This window comes from Dendropsophus ebraccatus, chromosome 4 (genome assembly GCF_027789765.1).
Source record: "Dendropsophus ebraccatus isolate aDenEbr1 chromosome 4, aDenEbr1.pat, whole genome shotgun sequence".
NCBI classification, from domain to species: Eukaryota; Metazoa; Chordata; class Amphibia; order Anura; family Hylidae; genus Dendropsophus; species Dendropsophus ebraccatus.
The window spans coordinates 56,675,863-56,699,137 of NC_091457.1; the positions used below are offsets into that span (position 1 = coordinate 56,675,863).

The following is a 23,275-nucleotide window of genomic DNA, read 5'->3' on the forward strand; positions in this document are numbered from 1 at the left end:
CCAGGAACAGTGTTATGTTGGATTTCTCACAGAGGCAGCTGGACAGTCTGATATCTAAAAAAGTTGCTCAGTCTTTACTTTAGCAGAATTGTAAAAATTTTATAAAGGCTATTTTGATGCAAACAAACAATGAAAAAAAATACTGTCATGACTTAAGTGGGGATATTTATCCATGTTTTTCAGGACCCTCGCGCTGCATCCAACTGCAGCCCCCAGTAATAAAATGGCACACACTCTGGTTCAGACAACCCAGAGCATGCTTGAGATTAGGTCATCTCTAAAAGCTATTGCTCACAAGTAGCCTTTTCTAATGCAGAGGTTGCTTAGGATTGACCAAGCCTGTAAGCACCTTTTTTTTTTTTTACTGTGGGCAAATGCACTATAGTGGATGTATGACTGATCAAAGATGTATTTTCTTCATATGTGGGAGTAAACAGTTGCTCTTTCCAGCAGAAGTGGGAGGTAGGTCATGGCAAGTGTAGAGAATGTTTGGGTTCTTCCAAACTTACTGTAAGTTGGCTACTTTCTAGCCATCAATGTGTTTTTCCTACTATATGATGGATATACTTATTGAATCAGAGCACTTGGTGAGCAAGCCAATAAACATTTTGGGGGACACTTATGAACGCTGTGCCCCTGGCATACACCAGCCATACACCAGGGAGAAGGCAGCCATATCCCCTGCCCATTAGGGGCCTCTCTGCCAGCCAATCATCCCCGCAGAGCATGCTAACAAACAAAGCCGTGACTAGTCACAGACTGCTCCCCGCTTAGATGACTAGTTGCCGCCCCTCTGTTGTCCTCATGTGGCATGATAAAACTTCATTCCCTTATGTACAATTGGCAGCACAACAGATGGGGTGTCTCTACCCCTGTGAACCCATGGACAAGGGAATATTTTAATGAGGTAAAATAAGAAAACGCCACCCCCTCCAGTATAACTAGCCCCCTTACGCATGTCCTGTAGGACCATGGAACAGGGTGCACAGCTAGTCTGCTGTGCTCAGGGCTAGGAAACAACTTATGGGAGCGTTCATTTATGGCATCTCCCGCTATTTTGATTCAGTTCCGTTCCGATTCAGTGATTCTGTTCCGTGGAGCCTGTCTTTGGCGCCAAAGGGCACCTGTTTAAACATGGCAAACACTGGGGAGGTGCTGTTTGCGTTTACAGAGGAAGGTATCTGTGCTACAGCTCCCTTACACTGTGTTGGATTTCTTTGCAGATAAGTTCAAGGTGAACCTAGCAAAGCATGCTCTGGGTGAGATCTACTCTTTTAATGCAATGTTTGTCTTCTAGGGAATCTAGCAGAGGTTCTCTCGGACACAAAAGCACCTCTAAACACAGGAACTTATCCTGTATCCGGTGTGGTAAGTGAGGGACTATACCCTCGCATTTTAGTTCATTTTATGCTGTTGCTAGCCTGAATGTGATACATCTTTTATCCCCAGACAAATCCCTTCCTGAGGGTTGTGACTCAGCTATGTGCCAGGAGTGCTGCAATAGCTTGCCTAATAGAGAAGAGCCTTCTATACAAAATGTCATAGTCTGGGTGAAGGACTTTGTTCAGCAGAGACACAGGAAGATTTAGAGAAAGGTGTTAAGAGAGATGACATACTCTTCCAATTCAAAAAGATCAATCTTGCCATTTACTTTCTCTGTGATTACTCCTTACAACAGATTATTCTAGCATCCAGAACAATGGCCCTATCTACTGCTGGTAGAAGGTCTTTGTGGCTAAAGCCTTGGACAGGAGATAATCTGTTCAAATATCATCCCTGCAACCTTGAATATTACCCAGGGAGGTTGTTTGGTGCAGAGCATGATGCATTGATGGAGGAGCTGTCGGATAAAAAGGGAAAGTCCCTTCTGGAGCTGAAAGTTTAAAAAGGGGAGCTCTCCACAGAGGGGAAGACAGTCTAGGTACTCCCACAGAGGTAGGGGTACTTTCTCCCACAGGAGAGGAACCTCAAGACAGGTGTCAAAAGAGGGAGCAAAGAAGCCCGACTTTTGACCATGAAGATTTACTGGTCGGCGGGCGATTAACAGTTTTTTTGGAAGGCATGGGCATCTGCGATTCAAGATTCTTGGGTCATAAACACTATCTGGTTTGGATACTCCCTTCTGTTAAACCCTTTCCCCTTAGAAAGATTTTTAGTTTCAAAAGGACTGGAGGGCGACAGAAGAAGTATTCTGGAGCAGCAAGTCCTATAGTTAATCGCTATAGCAGCTCTGGAGGAGGTTCCTCAATCAGAAAGAGCAAAAGGGGTGTATTCCCCGATGATGATGATAACAGGAGGCACAAGATTCCAGACTCTTCTGAAGGAAGTGGAGAGGATCTTTGTATGGGCAGAAAGAAGGATAACAAGGTTATCCGCAGCCCATATCAAAGGCTCACGCTATGTGATAGCAGACCAGCTGAGTCGGGGACTCACTGTACCTGGAGAGTGGTCACTGAACAAAATGGTGTTCAGACTGTTGGTTGCTCGGTAGAGTCTTCCCCAAGTGGACCTTATGGCAACCAGGCAGAACTCCAAACTCAGAAAGTTTTGTTCCCTTTACAGGGAGAACAGGCCACTGGCAGTGGATGCATTATCAATCCACTGGAATTTTCAGCTGGCCTATCTGTTCCCACCGATCCCCCTAATACCGAGGGTATTAGCCAAGATCCGTCAGGATCAGACCAATGTGATAGCAATTATTCTCTTTTGCTGGTTTCCACAGCTACTGAACATGAGCAGAGGAGGGTTCTGGAAATTGCAACTGAGGAAGGACTTATTATCTCAGGGCAGCTAGTTTTGCAAAAGCCTCAAAGTGTTCAGTCTCACAGCATGGAGGCTGATCAGCCCTTATTAAGAGCCCGAGGGCTATCTCAGAGAGTATTGAACACGCTATCCCACTCTAGGAGTGAGGTGACCAATAGGGCATAAAAAAGAATTAGTAGGATATTTAAGAACTGGGCTGGTCCAAGACAAGTGGACCCAGAAAAACAAACGGTGGCACAAATTCTAGAATTTTTGCAAGACTGGTTTAACATGGGGCTGAAACCAAGTTTCATCAGGGTTCAGATAGCCGCCTTGTCATCCTTCCTCAACAGGAGACTACTACAATTTAAAAGAAGTGAAGGACTTCACTAGAGCTATTTCACGTTTGCGACCCACTATGTCTAAGCCTATCCCAGCCTGGGACCTTAGTTTAGTCTTAAAACAGTTGTACAAACCACCGTTTGAGCCACTGGATTCAGTGGAGACTAAATATCTCACACCCAAGGTAGCTTTTCTCTTGACCGTAACAACTGCTAAAAGAGTAGTAGAGCTGCAAGCGCTAGCAGCTAAGGAGCCGTATACTACCTTTCTAGATCATACAGTAATTTTGAGATGCCTACCAGACTTTTATCCAAAGTATTCCTCATTTGCAAATATAAATCACTCCATCATTCTTCCTGAATTTGCCCCAGAATCGTCAGAAGGAGAAGATTATTCCAATCTGGATGTAGTCAGAGCAACGTACCTTCAGAGAACATACTCTTTCAGGAAGGAAGAGAATGTGCTGGTCCGAAAGTGCTGGTTTCGCATGGGCGAAACAAGGGGAAAAAGGCTTCTACGCCATCCCTATCGCGTTGGATATGTTACTGGATTGGTGTATGCTATTCAGCAGCGGGCCAACGATGCTTAGACTTTACCAGGGCACACTCGACCAGAGCTGTGTCAACTTCATGGGCAGAGAAGTGTTTTGTTCCTCTAGACCAAATATGCAACTCTGCTACTTTGTCTTCTCCACTCACTTTTGTTAAAGCGAATCTGTACCCCCCCCCCCCCCAAACCACTACCCTACGGATAGCTGCTTTTAATCCAAGATCTGTCCTGGGGTCCGTTCGCAGATGATGCAGTTATTGTCCTAAAAACAACTTTTAAACTTGCAGCCCCGTGCCCAACGGCCAGGGCTTAGAATATCTTTGCCCTAACTTTGCACCACCCCTCCGTTCCTCCTCCGCAACCTCTTCATCATTAGGAATGCCACTGGAATATTTTTCTCCTGTCTGAACATTGCACAGGTGCCTTAATGATCCAGCCCATGTTAAGAATTCACTCAGCTGATGAATACGAGACAATCTGCCTGAAATATTCCTAATGATGAGGGGGGCAGGGAGGAGGGACAGAGAGGTTGTGCCAGCCTAATGCATAGACATTCTAAGCCCCTGCCAGTTTAAAAGTTGTTTTTTAGGACAATAACTGCATCACCTGCCAAACAGACCCCAGGACAGATCTTGGATTAAAAGCAGCTATCCAAAGGTACAAGCGGTTGGGGGGGGGGGGGGTGTCGGATTGTGGGTACAGAATCACTTTAAGCATTATAGAATTGATTCTTTGCTTTATAGACAACTTTTGTTTGCCAGATCTGTCCTAAATTCTGTGACAGCACAGAGCCCTCCCTATGGAGGTGTTTCTTGCCAAATCTCTATCTGTTGTGCTGCCAGTTGGATGTAAGGGAAGTTAACATTTAGAATGTTAATGTGTTTTCCATGAGTCCTATTGGCAGCACATGTTACCCTCCCTATTATGTACTTTAAAATTTACTCTGAGGGGGGCATGCCTAAGGGGGCTAGTTATACTGGAGGGGTTGGAGTTTTCTAATTTTACCTCATTAACATATTCCCTGTCTATTACTGCAGTTGGTATGCGCCATGAGCTGCATAGTAGAGTATCTGTTTGGTATTGAGAATCGTTATACTAATTTTTTTTTATCAGTTTCAAACTTAAATTTCTGGTATCGTGACATCCGAATCCAAACTTTTGAACTTTAAAAGTTGAATGAACACTTTTCAAACTTATCAGCAATGTTGGTCATATTCCAAGTATGTTTTAAATCTAGTTTTTCAGGCTTGTGTTAGCAGTGTTTACCTCTTTTTGCCACTTAGCAGCATATGAGAACTAATGCTGGCTATTGTTTAAGACCATTTATAGCACTTACTAAATATAGTTGTGCTTCAGCCATTGATGAACAGTGTTCAGGGCGTCCTTTAGTGTGCTGTGCAGGACTATATTTTTATAGACTTTTTTTTTTTTATACAAGCCGTTGCTTTCAAATCCACTTTTTAATTCATTTTGCAGGCAGCCCCAAGGTGCACGTTAAATATCTAATTCACTTGGTTACTTTTTTTGGTTCGTTTGCATCACTGTTGGGACTATTTCAGTACATATGTAGTTTTTATCCATTTATATTTGTCCTAAGTTACTTATAGCATCATTACATGCTTAAATCATCAACAAAAATCATCCTATGAGAGCTGTGAATGTGTGTCAGTGTATCGGAGGGTAAATAAAAAGATATTAGTTAAATGCATAGGTTTGTCTTAGTGCTACCTTGCAAACACGCAGCTTATCCCATTGTGACCTTCACTGCTTCCTTTCTAGTCACTCAGCTTTGGTTAGCTTACGCATGCATTGGCCTTTGCTATGGAAACAGCAGGGAAACACAAACGAGAGCTGGCTCTGTTCCCTGTATGCACGGTCTGCTGACATTGTTGGTATAGTGCTCTGCTAAAGTCTGAGGTCAACTCCTTTATTGTCATTTTCTTTTCTACATTTATATGCGAGGACCTAAAATAATTATGGGACAAAATTATTTTTTTCTTATTTTGACTTAGAATGCCAGATATGTGGTTGCAGGTGGTGTCAGGCATTTATATGTAGCCATGTAGAAATCTAGCTGAAAGGGTACCAGCCATTCCAAAAGGAGGGAAAAAGCCCCCCAATATTGAAAACTATCATTTACAAATTATAGCTACTGCTGTTTTTATTTTTTTACTTGCTTTTTTTTAACCCTTCGGGGCCCCCATTGTCCTTCTTGGCTTTAGTTTGTTTACATACACCTAGGGGGCATTGCCTGCAAATGTGACACTTAGTCACACTATGTACATAGTAGACAACTTCTGTTTCTTGACTGTGCCCCTTTAAAATCTTTAAAAATCTTTATTATAAAATTAAGATCAATTGCAGAAAATTATTTTAAAACAAATCCCCTTCCTGCTCCATAGAAAGAAAAAAAAAAACACGAACCGTAACATTATGGACAAACAGCATTTTTCACAAATTGTAATTATTTTTTTACATGCCCTTTTTTTGTTTTTAGACACTTATTAGATTTGACATCCAGTTACAGACCATCTCATATTTAGCATAGCATACATTCATCTTGGTATTCTGCTTCATCATCTTCGATTTCCTTACATCTGTATCATCTTCCATTATGGTTACACCTGGATCAAAGAGCAAAGACATTTTACATTTCCCCACTGTCTCATCGAAAATTCCTTGCCTAACACAGGACATGACCGGATCATATGGAAGTAGCCCAACCTCTGCTTCTCAAATTTAGGGCAACAAGAGGTGTTACATCTTCCAATCCTGTTAAATACTGGAGTATAATATTATTGGCCGTGGTGGTGATGATGATGAATTGTGGTTTCACCCCTTCAACATTCACACATATTCATCTTTTAATCTTCTCCATTCTTTTACTATCCTACCACAGAACACATTGTTCAGACTAATATCTGCATAATTATTTATGTAATCTATAAATTTATAGACATGAAAATATTGGTGTCTATTCTTTGTAATACTATTGCAATAAAGTATATTAGTAGCTGAGAGTCAGATTGCCTGGACTACCATTGATTACAAGAAGGGGGATGCTATCGGCCCACAATGAATGGAGCACTCTGCACGTCTGTGACACCACTTTGGCTGGCGGTCCATAAACCAGATGCTGGTGGTGGGTTCAGATAATGATATAAGATGTATGGAGGCCTCCTGATCTATGTAGCTGCAATGTAGAGAGCACATAAGAGAAGCAACCAGAGACCAGCATAGACATGATGTATAGCTACTAAGCAGTAAATGTTATTATCTATTTTGTCTTCCAGCTCATAGGTTACACAGAGAAGCCTGTAAACCTGCAAATGTTCATTGGCACAGCTGATGACCGCTATTTGAGGCCTCATGCGTTCTACCAGGTGCACAGAATAACTGGGAAAACTGTAGCTACTGCAAGCCAAGAGATTATCATAGCAAGCACTAAAGTTCTGGAAATCCCACTCTTGCCAGAAAATAATATGTGTGCCAGGTGTGTTTTGGCATTTTTGCTATCCACTGTTCTGGAATTAAAGTTTTCTGGGGAAAATGTAAAATGTGCATGCTGTCTCCCCATGGCTTAAAAACACCATACTTGGCTCTTCTCGCCCCTCCTGCTGCTCCCCTTGTGGAAATCTTCTGGTCCTGGCTTCTGATGACATCCCACTCCCCATTCAGTTCTGTAAGTGGTAGAGCAGGGTACCATGGGAAGCTAGGAACACAGGAAGATTATGCTGGGGGAGCAAGGGAGGGTAAGTATGGCTTGTTTGTGAATTTAAAGTATAACTATAATTTCATACTATCTTTTCAATTTCATGTAGGTTTATATGACTGGAGCTAATTTTGTGTATTGTTAATATACTAGCAGACAATGTTTCTTTTATCAATAGCCCATATACATACCCATGCACATACACATTTATTTCTGGACTTCTTTTTAAGTTAGGCCCCACTTGGCAGTATATGTCTTGATATCTTCAGAATGGTATTACAATATACTGTATAATGCAGCACATCCATAGACTTTAATATCTATTTAACTTGGGACACCTCCATAACAGGTGTTTTAGCTCACCTCTTGCTCCATTACATCTACTACATAGATCAGTTTTGTGTACTTTGATCTTAAATAATCTACTCTGTGTATAGTGTAATCCAGTGCTTCTCAAACTGTGAGGTGGGCCTCTGCAGTGAGGCGCTTCCCAGTTGTTGGTGAGGCCCAGCTGGGGAGCCAGTTTTCACAAAAGTAACTGATCTGCACAGACCTTTTGCTGTTTGCAGAAACCTCCATTTTAGTAACATTATTAATTTATTTTGTACTTGCTTTATTAGGATATAGAGCTTGGAAGACTGGTGAAAGGTAGCCCTAGCATGGACTTTCACCACAGAGAGTGAAGCCCAGGCACCCTCTTGGTCAGTCTGGTGAGGGCCAGGCATTGCCTCGGTCTGTTGGGTGAGGCTCCAGTAAAAATGTTTGAGAAGCGCTAGTGTAATCTCCGTATTCTAAATACCTGCGTCACTCTGTTACACAAAAACTGTAAGAGACTGGTAGCGTAGTCCACCACTGAGTACCAAAGCCAGATTGGACACTTACATAGCATATCTCAATACACAACAGTATCCTGCTTTAGTAACGCCAGATTGGGATTGCAGACTGGTAATTAGTCTACAGCAGATAGACTGGCTCTCCAGCTGTTGCAAAACTACAACTCCCATCATGCTTGGACATGTATCTAGATGTATCCCATTTTTAGTGAGTCTAAATGTTCTAAAAAAAGGTACAGAAATAACTTAACTTTCTTCCCTGGCCTACAAGGCTTGCTAAAAACATGACACAGTAAACCCAACCTTACACCCAAAAGCCTACAGCAAAACAAGTTATCACAGAAATGAATACTTTTTTTTTCTTCCCCACTGTGAATCATCAGAGTTTTGCAGTGTAGTTACTGACTGCACAGATGAAACATTCTGTGCATTTTTCTAAACAAATTAATATGTACAAGGCTGCACATACACATGGCGGTAATAGCCTGCGGAAGTTATTGCAGCCAGCACATAGAGTTGCCACACCAAGTAGCGCAAAGTCCAGATGCTGGCCACAGTTATTGGGGAATATTGAGCTCTTGTGGCTAGCTGTTTGCCAATAGCGTTTTATAGATTTCCTGAGAATTGCTACCCGCAGCAGGACATTGCACTGCTTAAAGAGGCAACTCTAGATGCTGGCTGCAATGTTTAATGTAAGTGGCAACTGCAGGTTATTACTGCTGCATGTAAGAGCAACCTTAAACATTGCTTATTGCCACCAACAACAGATAGTGTGCTGCACTACATTATGCTGTTAGTAAAAAGATTTATTCAGTTTTTTAGATTTTTCTTTTCGTCGTTTAGGATTTTTGTGAAAGCAGTGTGTTCGTTTCATAGTGTTAATGTATAGTCTGTTTTACAGCATCGACTGTGCTGGGATTCTGAAGCTGCGAAATTCGGATATTGAATTGCGTAAAGGGGAGACCGACATTGGTAGGAAGAATACACGTGTGCGTCTGGTGTTTAGAGTGCACATACCCCAGGCGAATGGTAGCGTTTTCTCCATACAGACTGCTTCCATACCTATTGAATGTTGTAAGTATTGTAGGTGTCCAGCCAACATAGTAAATGAGATGTTGTATTCTGAATCAATAATGGGAAGCAAAGCATAGTGTGAGACTTCTTGAAAAGTCTTCTAGGAAAATTGTACTAAATAACGGGTGTGGCATATCCCTGGGTTCTTGCTGTGCTGGGAAATGTGCCTGTGCACTTATGTTTTGTTTACATATTACCAAATGGGCTGCGGGCAGGTCCTCTTTAAATACTGGATTCTGTACACCAGTGCCAAATATTTTTTGTTTATTATATTTTTGGCAAAATGTTGGGCATCATCAAGTATAATTGGTCCGGCAAAAAACAAGCCCACCTATAGCTCTGTCTATGGAAAGATAAGAGATACAGCTCTTGGAACCCTGATTAAACCATGATTTCTCTGAAATGCTGTAGTGTTTCTTTCTAAAGGCAAAAAAGGTTTTTTTTGTACTTAGAATGCCCTGCCTATATTAGATTGTTTGCACAACCCAATATAGATGTTGGCTTAGGTTGTTGGAGCTGCGTGTCAGATTACTGCTACCTGTAATCAGTAAATTGGAGATAATCTGTATGAAAATGTGGCTGTCCGCGCTCCTGTGTGAGTGCATCAACTAGATAAATAGATACATGTGTGATCTGTTACTCTGCTAGATGGCAACACTGTCTATTAATATAACTGTTTGTTTCATCTAGCTAAACACTATGGGGGATTTATCAATGGCTTTGCACCTATTTTAACATAAATAATTGGATTTTTCACCCATTTTTGGTCTAAGTTCTATTTATGAACCAGTATTTGACTGGCGAATATTTTTCACCCAAAAGTTCGGATAATCCGGGATTAGCGCCCAATTTATGATTTGCGACTTTTTAAAAAGTCGCACAAACAGGTGCATGCCTACGTCTGGTCAGTACCAGGTGAATACGATTGCGCAATTTTTGTGACTTTTTACTTAGATACATTTACTATGGCAATGCTACATTTTAATAAATCTGTCACAAGATATTGGAACAAAATACACACCAATCCCCATTAGAATAGTTGCACACATTGGACTCCATAGTAAATGTCCCCCTTTGTGTCTCTTTAAGTTTGCTAGCACTCTCCCGATGTTATATGGTGGTATATATGCAAGTAGACTGTCCACTTGCATATAAACCATCATATAACATAGGAAGAGTGCTAGCAAACTTAGAGACACATAGGGGGAGATTTATCAAACATGGTGTAAAGTGAAACTGGCTCAGTTGCCCCTAGCAACCAATCAGATTCCACCTCTCATTCCTCACAGACTCCTTGGAAAAAGAAAGGTGGAATCTGGTTGCTAGGGGCAACTGAGCCTGTTTCACTTTACACCATGTTTGATAAATCCCTGCATAGTGTTTATTAATATAACTGTGTCATCTAGCTAGACAGTGTTGCCTTCTAGCAGAGTAACAGATCGCACATGTATCTATTCATCTAGTTGCTGCACTCACACAGGAGCGCGATCAGCCACATATTCATACAGATTATTTCTATTTCTTTCCCTCTCAATAAAACCAACAGTAGGGGACTCTGCAAGACACGTTATTGTGTCCAGCGATCCTGTGTCTAGATTGTGCTGGATAATATCAAAAAAAGAAAAAGTCAGCCCTTGTTTGATGATGCCCATGGTTCAGCAAACATGAAAGTGATAACTGGTTGCTTTTAATTATTTAATGGAATTTGATCATTTATGTTGTCAATGTTAAAGGGGAACTCCAGGTAGAGGTTAAAAAAATGAAACTTCTGCATAAGCATACAGCATTACTTACCTTTTCATTTGTTTTTTTTTTGGGGGGGGGGGGTTGTTCTGTTTTTTGTATTTCCTGGTTGAGCAGTTGTACATAGTACTTCAGGTTCCAGAATGCAATGCTTTCCCTCAGCTGTTCATCACAGTCCCCCACCCTGCACATTTCCTGCCGAAATCTATTGCAGAACATCTAGGCTGTGTTCACACATTGCAGTTTCATTGTGTTACTGAATTATTTGCGTTACTTTATCATTTCATTGTTGTCCCACCCACACCCCACACGGCACACAGTTACTACCTGTAACACCACACAGCACACTGTATTCTCTACCTGTAACACCACACAGCATGCTGTATTCTCTACCTGTAACACCACACAGCACACTGTATTCTCTACCTGTAACACCACACAGCACACTGTATTCTCTACCTGTAACAGCACACTGTATTCTCTACCTGTAACCACACACAGCTCACTGTATTCTCTCCCTGTAACACCACACAGCACGCTGTATTCTCTACCTGTTACACCACAGAGCACGCTGTATTCTCTACCTGTAACATCACACAGCACGCTGTATTCTCTACCTGTTACACCACAGAGCACACTGTATTCTCTACCTGTAACACCACACAGCACGCTGTATTCTCTACCTGTAACACCACACAGCACGCTGTATTCTCTCCCTGTAACACCACACAGCACGCTGTATTCTCTACCTGTAACACCACACAGCACACTGTATTCTCTACCTGTAACACCACACAGCACACTGTATTCTCTACCTGTAACACCACACAGCACACTGTATTCTCTACCTGTAACACCACACAGCATGCTGTATTCTCTACCTGTAACACCACACAGCTCGCTGTATTCTCTACCTCTATTAGCACGCTATATTCTATACCTGTAACGCTGGTATTGGAATAAAGTGAAGAACTTTTTGAATTTTTTTTTTCTTTTGATTTCCATGCACATATTATGATCAAGCATCTGTTGAGCCCCACAAGAAGGCTCTGACCCTATCTGCCGTTTGTCCTGCATCATTTTTGTGAATACGCTGCAGTACTGCAATGACACTCCAACATGTGTGAACACAGCCCTAATTTCACTGCACACTTCTGCACCAGAGAAATCAGTGCCACACCTGCTTTTGGCTGGTCAGAGATGGTAAATCACTCAGGGGATTGGGGGATCCAGCCAAGCCTCCTGTGACATCACGCCCTGCTCCCTGTCTGCATCATCAGCCTGTGCTCAGCAAACACACACAATGTGAGACAGAGGTATCGGATATTTGTCTTCTAAGGTGGGAGAGCAGAGGGATGTTGGCACAGAGGCCATGTGAATTGGCACAGAGGCCATTTTTCTTCACTTCCTGGATTTCTATCAGTGCTACCAGTGTGGCAGAACCGCACAGATACGGTAATAAATTGTATAGACACATCTATATAACTTTTAATATACTTTTAATAGAAAACAAGTTTTCCTTATCCGGAGTTCCCCTTTTAATGTGTTTTTCATTTGTATTTATGTGTTTTGTTTTTTCCTAATGAAAGCCCAGCGATCTGCCCAGGAGTTACCACAAGTGGACAAATATAATATAAATAGTTGCTCGGTTAACGGAGGAATGGAGATGATTATTGTAGGTTCCAACATCATGCCCGAGTCCAAAGTAATTTTTGTGGAGAAAGGACAAGGTAGGAGTCTTCCAAAATGTATTAAGAAATGTTTGGAGATGTCTTGACAAAGCATGCCATAGATACACTGGCCCATTTCCTAAAGAAAATTCTTAGGCAGTGTAAGCTGTAAGTGGGCAAAACCCACACAACATCAAAATCCATGTACCTTTAGTCCCTTCAGTCTACAAATGCACCAGATTTGTCATAGTGGGTTATGCTGTTCGAGAAATTCATCTTCAGCTGGTCTAAACTAAGTGAAAATTGTACTGGAACATTTTGTCAAATTTTTTTGGTGCAAGCTTCTTATTTGAAACTCTTTTGGTTGAAGCCACATTGTTTTCCAATAAGCTACACAAGGGAGGAAAACAGACCTGGTCTTGTCCTAATCTGAACTGCATTCAGATGCTGTGGCAGAGGCATACATACAGCCGCGAGCCGTACTTAACATTGTGTGCACAGGTTATCTTGTTTGGCTCCTGTTTACTGAATAGCGGCCGCACAAAATAGAAATGTCAGCTTTTCTGTGCGGCAACAGAGAACGGCTGCAGTGTATACAGAGTGTATACACTGTGACCATTATTTAATACACACCAATTCAAATGGCCACTTTCAATAAACAACAGTTGTTGTTGCTACCTGCAATAACAGCCGTTGTTTATTGCAAAAATATGTATTGTGAACTTGGCCTAAAGATGTGCCAGATTTTTTAATATTTTTAGACTGACTTTGCTAAAGTTACTTTCTCAGGAACACAACCCGCATCTATGTCAAAGCCTAGGCAGCACACAGGAAAACTGGGGGGACAGTATCACTTTAGGCTTTGCTTGTGGAAGTGATTTTTTTCTATGCGGATGTTTCATCCATATCCGGATCCATAACTAAAATTAAAAATTAAGAATTTTTGTCTATTGTGCGGATCTATTTTTCACACATGAAACGAAGGAAGGTCTTTTGTAATTGCACATGGGTATGTTTTGGTGCACTTATTGTAGTAAAGCTGAGTGTTCTTTCTAACAAAGGAAATATGAAGAAATAAAAAATAGATAATAAAATATTTATAGAAAATCTCCCGATCTATGTGAATATTTCTAAACAATTATGTCTGCTGTAATTAAAGTAAATAATTGATGGCTTTATTATGTAAGAGGATGGCATTAATATTTACTTATGCTGTGAGCAGTGTAAGCAGCTGTCCAAACAATACACCATTAAAGATGACATGTTTTCATGGGCCATAGGCTTAGGCAATACATCTGTGGTTTGTTTGTTTTTATCTTAAAAACAAAATAAATTAGAAGAATAAGTGAGTACTATCATTCAAAGAAGTACTCTGGATTTGTTTTTGTTTTTTTTACGTATAGGCGCTATTTGAAGACGACTTCGTTATTTGCCTAATACCTGTCTAACTTGACTTGTGCCACATTTATTATGCAGTTTAAACTCTGCAACTTAGGCCCACTAACACCAAAGGAAAGGTCTGCGAGTATATTATAATGCAATCATAAAAAATGAAAAAATACCCAAAGAAAATTGCACAATATAGAAACTATATAAAGAAGATATATCTTTATTAATCAGTTTTCTAAAAAGTAAAAACAGTAAGAAATTCATGTGATAAAATACACACAAGTACAAAACTAGAGAGAAAGGTAAACATCAGTGGGGTGCATGGATGTATATCATATTGCATGGAAAAAAAATGGATGAGAAAGGTGCTTAATAAAAGCAATTCCCCCCCCCCCTCAGCAAAATGACCTAATAAGTGGCTGAAATGAATAAATAGAACCTCCCAAAAAGGATAATTATACAGGGCTAAAGAGCAGTAATACACCAAAAATCAAAGTAATGCTGTCCACAGGACTAGTTAGTGATAGTCGCTACTCAGGCCCAAGCAGAAGTATTCGTATGAAGGAAAAAAGTAAAAGCCAAACATAGAGAAAAAATGGGTGAGCACCAGCTGCCCCACTGATGTCTTACCCCTCGTCCAGCCAACACAGCCCGATGTATGTTTTGCTCACTTTATCAGGAGCTCTGAAGCTTTAGGCTGGGTTCACACTACGTATATTTCGGTCAGTATTGTGGTCCTCATATTGCAACCAAAACCAGGAGTGGATTAAAAACACAGAAAGGCTCTGTTCACACAATGTTGAAATTGAGTGGATGGCCGCCATATAACAGTAAATAACTGCCATTATTTCAATATAACAGCTGTTGTTTTAGGGTGCCTTCACACCTTCCGGATCCACAGCGGATCTCACTTCTGCGGATTCGAAGCGAGAACTGCTGCTGATCTGGTACCATTCACCCCTATGATAGCACATATTCGCAGCGGGATTAACATCCCGCTGTGAATATGTGCTTTAACCCCCCCCCCCCCCCCCCCCCCCCCCCGCTGTCCGCAGCCCTGCCGCCGCATTAGCCCATCCTCGGCCGCATCCCCCATCCCCCGCTGCATCCAGCAGCCCGCATCCCCGGCAGCATCCTGCAGCCCGCCGAGAGCATAAAGTACCTGCTCGGCGGCTGCAGTGAGGCTCCCGGCTCCGTTCCCCCTAATGAGCGGGATCGGAGCCGGGAGCCTCACTGCAGCCGAGCAGGTACTTTATGCAGGATGCGGCCGGGGATAGGGGATGCGGGCTGCTGGATGTGGCCGGGGATGGGGGATGTGGCCGAGGATGGGCTAATGCGGTGGCGGGGCTGCGGACAGCGGGGGGTTAAAGCACATATTCACAGCGGGATGTTAATCCCGCTGCAAATATGTGCTATCATAGGGGTGAATGGTACCGGATCCGCAGCGGTTCTCGCTTTGAATCCGCAGAAGTGAGATCCGCTAGGTGTGAAGGCACCCTTAAAATAACAGCAAATATTTGCCATTAAATGGCGGCCATCCACTCAATTTCAACATTGTGTGGACAGAGCCTTTCTGTGTTTTCAATCCACTTCTGGTTTTGGTTGCAATATGAGGACCACAATACTGACTGAAATATACGTAGTGTGAACCCAGCCTTAAAGTGTACCTGTTAAGAAAATAAACTTAATACGTCAGAGAGACCTGTCTAAACACTCAGACCTTGACCAAACAAAACTTTTGACATGTATGTCTGACATGTCAAAAGTTAATTTTTTTTGACAGTACCTAATAAACTTTTGAGCAGCAGCTCTTCCTAGCTGAGCAGACTTTTAGATGTCTATATAGGACATGTTTTACTCTTCTCCGGGTGCCTGGAAAAGCTGGATGTAGTCCTTTGGAAACTTCTCCCAGGACTACATTCAATTTAAGAGCAGCAGCCTAAAAAGCCGACTGCCGAGCACAACAGTGCGCTTCACTTTGTTAATACTGTAAATTTGCTTATCTCTAATAAAATAGTTTTGAAGACAATGATGTCAAAACTCAAAGTAAAGTTCAAAAGTTGGGACATTGGGAGAGCATATGGAAGTTGAGTTGACTGGTGGAAGGCAGGCTGGCTGTGACAAAAGGGAAGTTGAGTGGGGTAGTATGGCAACTGAAGTAGGGAGGAGTTAAGTCACCTAAAGAACAATGTGGCCCTGCTGTTAGTACTGGTTGTATATATCTGTTAATAAAATATACAGGAAACAATGGCTGCAAAGAAATCATTTGGCATAAGACTTATAGGGTAATTCTGAAAACTTCTCAAATGTGACAGTTCAGTACTGCCTAATGGACTCTTATAGTTTCATCATTTGTTGATGGGCCTGGTTCACACACTTTCTTTATGAAATAGTAATGAGTATTTATTGCTGAAGAAATGGAAAAGTATAGACTGCAGCGGAGAAAATGAGCAATTAACCTGACACAGTTTATAGCAGCAGAGACAATATGGCTCATATTCGTTTTTCTACCCCAAAGTTCTGCACCATGTTGGAAGAGTCAGACAAAAGTGAGCGATGTTATGAAAGCAAGGTTCTTGCATACAGATGCTCGTGTTTTTTTTTTTTTGTTTTTTTTTAAATATATATATATTTTTATTATTTAGATGGACGGCCACAGTGGGAAGTAGAAGCAAAAATTGTGGCTGAAAAAAGACAAGTGATGGTGAGTTTTTCTTTAAACATAAAGCTGTAGCGTGTTAGCGTTGTGTGAAACTTAAGGTATTTATTACGCTGTTCTTATATTTTATTTTATCAATTCATGAAAGTCTGTGATGATTTCAAAAGAATAATTGATTCCTTTCAGAATGAAATTGTTGTTGAAATTCCTCCTTACCACAACAAGTCAATTGTAACAGGAGTTCAAGTACAGTTTTATCTATGCAATGGGAAAAGAAAACGTAGCCAGTCCCAGCGTTTTACCTATACACCAGGTTGGTTAACAGAACTGTACTATTTTCATGACTTTCTCTCTCTTGTGTGTATATTTTAATATACATTAATACTACAACCAAATCTAAAGAATAACGAGAAAAAAGCTGCCACCAGAAACCTCTGGTAGCTGCTTATCTCCCTGAGATCTATAGGGATTGGGTCTACTGAAATCCAGCATGCCTGATTGCCTTGATACAGAGAGAACCAGGAGGCCACGTATACATCATTTGGTTGTCCAAAAATGGGTATGATTATCTGACTTCAATGTAATGTTTATGGCCAGCAAATCCTAGTACTGAGACACAGAAAATAAATTTAGACCCTAAAAAATACAGGTTCTTTCGATTCAGCAGTTAAAGTGAAAGGTGAGAATGTCAAAAGAATAAAAGAGACTGAGTGATTTAGGCTCTTTTTACACTAACACCAGTATACTGTGTAGACCTGTATGCACTAGTTTGTAACTGTGGTGCAGCACCTATATCAAACTACAAATGCTATGTTAAGTCTGGACCTGCAGTCATGCATTCCTCTCCTGCTTCTTGCAGACCTCCTCCTAAACACTTTGGAGGCATCTTTAGTTGAAACAGGTCAATGTTATTGACACATAGCATGAAACATTATGATTTATATAAAAAATTGTTCAGCAATGTTCTGGTACAGGAGACAGTAAGACTATACATTTTTGCCTGTCTGGGCCTGACTAACCTAGAATGCATTTAACATGTGCTAAAGGGGTATTCCAGAAAAAGTAGTTGGTGCTTGAAAGTTATACAGTTAGACCTTCTGACATATTATTATGATTGGTTAAAAGGGTGCTGTCCTTAAAAAAAAGAACTTGTGACATGTCAAAAAATTGTGATTCGTCTTTCTATAAATTGTGAGACGTCTATCTATAAAAACGTTTGAGATGTCACTGTGACATGTCAAAAGTAGTTTTTTCTTAATGATGGGTACACTTGAACTTTAGGGTTTATCTGTTGTGTCAAAACAGGTGTGACCAGGTTATTTTAGTTTTATCACTGCTGTAATGGGCCCCTGGGACTCCCCTCGATGGCACATAGCTATTTCTCATTCTTTTTATTTTGGGGGGCTGGGCCAGAGCTAAATTGTTTGCTAACAGTACTCACACAGGGACTTCAATTCCTTTACTTCTGGCAAATCACAGGACAGCCCCTACCCCTCTTTGACACAGTGCTAATGAAAGTGCACTAGACTAAACAAGCTGCCACTGGGTTGGGAGATAAGTATACACAGTACTGTATGTAGATGGCAGAGAATTGAAAATTTTTTACCAAATAAATGATTGCTCAAAATTTGTGACAATTTTTAAGCTGTTTGAAGCAATGTTCAGCACAGTTTACACTAGCTAAGCCATATCCCCACTTTCTTTGTTCTGTCTTGGTGTCTCTGCTACAAGTGGAAGAATTTCCCTAACATCTAGTTAACAGTTCGCTAGGAAGGGGAACACCTGGTGGCCAACACTTTAGGGCATTTTTTTTTTTTTATAAATAAATCAAGTGATTTACAAATATGGAATAAAATAAGCAAATGAAGGGAAGTTGATTGAAGTACAGTGAGGAAACCAGTGAATATTTTTTTTAAATTGTTTATTACTATAGCTTGTGCTGCCCTGCACTTGTGTGTCCTGAAATGTAATTGTTTTTCCACAGTTATACTTAAAAGAGAACATACAGAAGAAGAGGATTTACCATCAACATCTTCTGTATCTCTGCCCCATGTAGTAAGTGTTTCTAATCAACAATCACTGCACTCGGATAGGTCTTCTGCAGATCAGAGACCTAATCATGATACTCTCATGTCCACTTTGGATCGAAATCTAGGATGCCCTGCTCAACCGACTTTTGCAACCCTGGTGAATCATGGAGTTCCCCGCCTTACACAAGGTAGGAACCTGAATGAGAGAGCAGAATGCCTCCCTCCAACGATACAGCAGTCGTATCATGTATCAGCTTCTACCACCAGGTCTTCCTATCCATCTATGCAGTCTAATGTAATGTTCAATGGACAGTCCAGTCTTCCGCTGAATTCAGTCCCTGCTCAGGGGTATGATGCACTGTCATTTCAGCAAGAAGCAGGTATTCCTCACTTGGTCAACCATGGTCATCAGTCTTTGGCAATGATGCAGTACCATACATCAAGATTAAGTCCTTCCACCTCATCTCCTGTCATCCTTGATCCATTGGTCCATGCAGTGCAATCATCACATCTCCAGCAGATTGGTTACTCTTGTCCAAACTCTGGTCAAAGTACCATTCCATCATCTTCAGCAAGTTTGTCAATTGGGCATTTACCACTTCAGCTTCCATCTGTCTCCTATCACCTGACAAAACCGGGACCTACCTCTTCCCTTACCAATGCTAATACAAATTCATTAACACACTCGCCACTGTCTAGTCCATCTTCTCCTCAAATGCAGCCTATCCCATATGAATCACCAACATCAAGTGTAAAGGCTTCATCACCATCTTCCACCCCCCTGGCTCATTCTGGACAGCTGCCTTCTCAAACCCACAGCCCTGGACTGGGTAGCCTTTCCCACACTGTCACTCTTGGGCACCATGCAATTCAGGACTCTTCTCCATTCCACCATGATGACACTTCTCTGTCTGTAAAACCTGAGCCTGAAGATGGGGATCTGAACTTCCAGTCAATGGGCTTGCAAGACATCACTTTAGATGATGGTAAGAAAAACTGTGTAAGCCTCGACTGCCAATTTTTTCCTGAGAAAATGTTCTTTTAATGCATGGTGATACTGATAAATATGTATTAATATGTAATTTAGGGTGTTAGGATAGATTACAATTAGAATATTTTGAAAGTCATTCATCTATAATTTAAACTACACCATGATCATGTCTCGTATTCAGTAGTTAGCCCCCTGCGAACTCCATCTGTGTCTTTCTCTATGCCATCTACAATGTGGCTGCAGACTGACCTCTGTGTTGGATCCTTTATATTCTATATACACTAAAATCTAGATTCTGCAAGGCTCTTTCTCAGCACTTCTTTTGCACTCCTCCCTTACCTCCTATAGGTTTGTATGGACAGTGTAATGCTGCCTTTCCTGGCACTTGATGTGGGGTGCACTTACAAGGGGTTGATATAACTCTGCTCACACAATCTTGGGGTCCTATTACACGGCCCAATCATAAACTAAACAAGCGCCGATCTGCCAAATTAGGGCTGCACAGACATCGTTAGTAATGTACGTGCAGCCCTTGCCTTTAGTGTAAAATAATAAAATATTAAATTACCTTACTATGTTCCCTGCTGTCCTCAGCCTTTCCCCGTTGTCCTAGGAGGCCTTTTCCAGTGTCTGCAGCTCTGCCTTCTGTTCCAGTCTCTGCACTGACAGGCCGCCGGTCACTCAGCCAATCACTGGCCATGGCTTGCGCAGTGGAGAGACTGAAACAGAAGGCAGAGAGACACCGGAGAAGGCCTCCGAGGACGTTGGGGAAGGTAAGTTAATACTTTATTATTTTATACTACAGTCGTCAGCCGTCAGCCAAACGTACGTATTCAACTTTATTATAAAAAGAAAATTGTTATAAAAAAGGTCCATAAATAATTGTTTTACAGGAGGGGGTATGTCAGCCGGGGTCAGGAGAATGTTCATCTGTCTATCCTTTTTAAAACTGCACAGACGAGTCCAAATGTGTTGGGTTTGACAACCCAGTCCTGCACTCTTTTGTTTCCCTTCAAAAAGTCTAGTCATAAAACTTTTCAGGCCACTTTAAAAGGAAGTTTATGACCTTTTATTTGAAAAATTAGAGGGGTATTACCAGCTCAAATAACATAGTTCTAGTCATTGTCAAGTTTGATATTTTGGAAGATCCATACATTTACAAAACTTGCCCCCTGATATGCTGCTCTTTCCCTCCCATTGATATTTATATATATGTGTGTGTGTGTGTGTGTGTGTGTGTGTGTGTATATATATATATATATATACAGGGCTCCAGACTAAAAAATTTACCTAGGAGCCATTGGCTCCTAACCTGAAAAATTTAGGCGCCAAATAGAATATTTGGTCGCCAACATTTTAAAACATGTAAAATTAATGTTATGTTAAATGGGACTTACTGTGTGCAGAGGCCACGGCAGCATCCTCCTTTAGATTCTTTCTTTTCTTAGTTTGAAAACGTTCAACATGGAAGCTTGCAACTTGACAACCATATACCCCCCTGCTGCCGGTGTGTTCCCTCAGCCAGCTGCCATCTTACCGGCAATGATCTACTATATATATATATATATATATATATATATATATATATATCCCCCGGCAGCCGATGACATATAGCCCCTGTGGCAATGTATATGGGAAGTGGTACTGTGCAGTGTATACATACACACACACACACACACTGAGGGAAGTGGTACTGTGCAGTGTATATACATACAGACACTGAGGGAAGTGGTACTGTGCAGTGTATATACATACAGACACTGAGGGAAGTGGTACTGTGCAGTCTATACATACAGACACTGAGGGAAGTGGTACTGTGCAGTCTATACATACACACTGAGGGAAGTGGTACTGTGCAGTCTATATATACAGACACTGAGGGAAGTGGTACTGTGCAATCTATACATCCCCCCCCCCCCCTCGCACCCCACACGCACTGACTACCGCACCTGGCCGCCATCACAACAGACACACTACCAATCCCCCGCCCAGGCCGCGGTCCCCCCACACACATTACTGGCCGGCCGCCACCCCTGCCGTCCCTCCGGTTGTACTCACCCACTATCTAAGCTTGGTGCCGCTGGGGTGAACTTGAAGAACCGCCGGGTGAGGAGAGGCGCTGGAGGAGTGTGGCGCCTCTGCGGCCGTCCGTCCAATGAATGACGGACGTGCTGGATGACGTCACTGGAGAAGAGTGTCCCCGCACACGTCATCCAGCACGTCCGTCATTCATTGGATGGACGGCCGCAGAGGCGCCACGTGATTCGGCGCAGCGTGCGGAAGGCGGAAGTCCTTAAAGAGACAGCGCGCCGCCGGGGCCAGTCGCAAATGGCGCCCAGATTAATAAATCTGGGCGCCATTTGCAAGATGTCAGTCGCATATATCTATCAGGGCTCCAGATGGCGACCAAAACTACCAATCACAGATCAGCTTCCAGCTCTAGTAGAATGAAAGCTGAGCAGCAATTGGTTGATATGGGCATATTACATTTGTTTCTATTTTACGGTGTCTAATAAATCTGGGCCACAGTGAATATATACTAATATATATATATATATATATAGTATATATTCACTATGGCCCAGATTTATTAGACACCGTAAAATAGAAACAAATGTAATATGCCCATATCAACCAATTGCTGCTCAGCTTTCATTCTACTAGAGCTGGAAGCTGATCTGTGATTGGTAGTTGTATGCAGGTTACACCATTTTCTATTTAACTGGACCTATAAGTGTATACATTTACATTGTAGCTATTTAAACCCCAGCCAGACAGCTGCTTTTAGAGCAGAGCGGTGGTCTGTAATCTAGAAAACCAGCTGTCAACAACAAGAGGGAAAGAGCAGCATATCAGGTGAAGTTTGCGAAATAAATTATTAGAAAAAATAATTAACTTATATTCCACACTCAAGTGATAATGTGGCCAGGTGCATAGACATATCTCTCTACAACTATGCTTCACTCTGTTCTCCCATAGTGGTGAACAGAAAAACAGACTTGTGAGAACAGAAGGAAGCTCTTTTGCCCAATAAGATATATTAGAGTATATATTTCTGCTTCTTCTATTGATTTCTGTAGAGTGAGAAATAAAAATTACATTTTAAACATATTTCAAGTGTACAAGCATTTCTGAAACAGTACAGGACGCTAAGTTATTTAAGTTACTAAAAAAAACAGCCCATTTGTAACAATTTACATATATTTATTTGGTACATCTCATTTTACCAACTCTGCTATATTTTGCTACATTGCTACATTTGGTACAAAGGTTATGGTATGTACAATGGTGTCTTGTTACAATGGCTATATTCTAATTCAGAAAGAATACCATTATGATAAAACCAGCTTTATGTGTATCAATTTAGTACAACCAACCATTTCAGTACCCATGTAAAGATGCCAACCAGAGTACTTATATAAAACAATGTCTGCAATGTCACAACTGTTTCTCCTATAACCCAGTGCCTTTAAAATAAGAAATACAAGCAGAAGTAATTGTAATGTGAATAGAAATTAAAAATCCTCCGGCATTCTGCATT

The 23,275-nt window shown here is 41.4% G+C and overlaps 1 protein-coding gene across 2 annotated transcripts in view; it reads left to right on the top strand.

Moving 5' to 3' along the window:
* The window catches only part of NFATC3 (nuclear factor of activated T cells 3), a 69,651-nt gene that overhangs the window by 34,695 nt on the left and 11,681 nt on the right, over nt 1–23,275 (top strand). For both annotated transcript variants that reach the window (XM_069965897.1, XM_069965898.1), the window contains exons 4-9: nt 6,927–7,126; nt 9,080–9,252; nt 12,585–12,725; nt 16,700–16,758; nt 16,900–17,026; nt 18,698–19,729. In XM_069965897.1, coding sequence (XP_069821998.1) covers nt 6,927–7,126; nt 9,080–9,252; nt 12,585–12,725; nt 16,700–16,758; nt 16,900–17,026; nt 18,698–19,729 — 1,732 coding nt within the window. The remainder of the gene's footprint in view (nt 1–6,926; nt 7,127–9,079; nt 9,253–12,584; nt 12,726–16,699; nt 16,759–16,899; nt 17,027–18,697; nt 19,730–23,275) is intronic.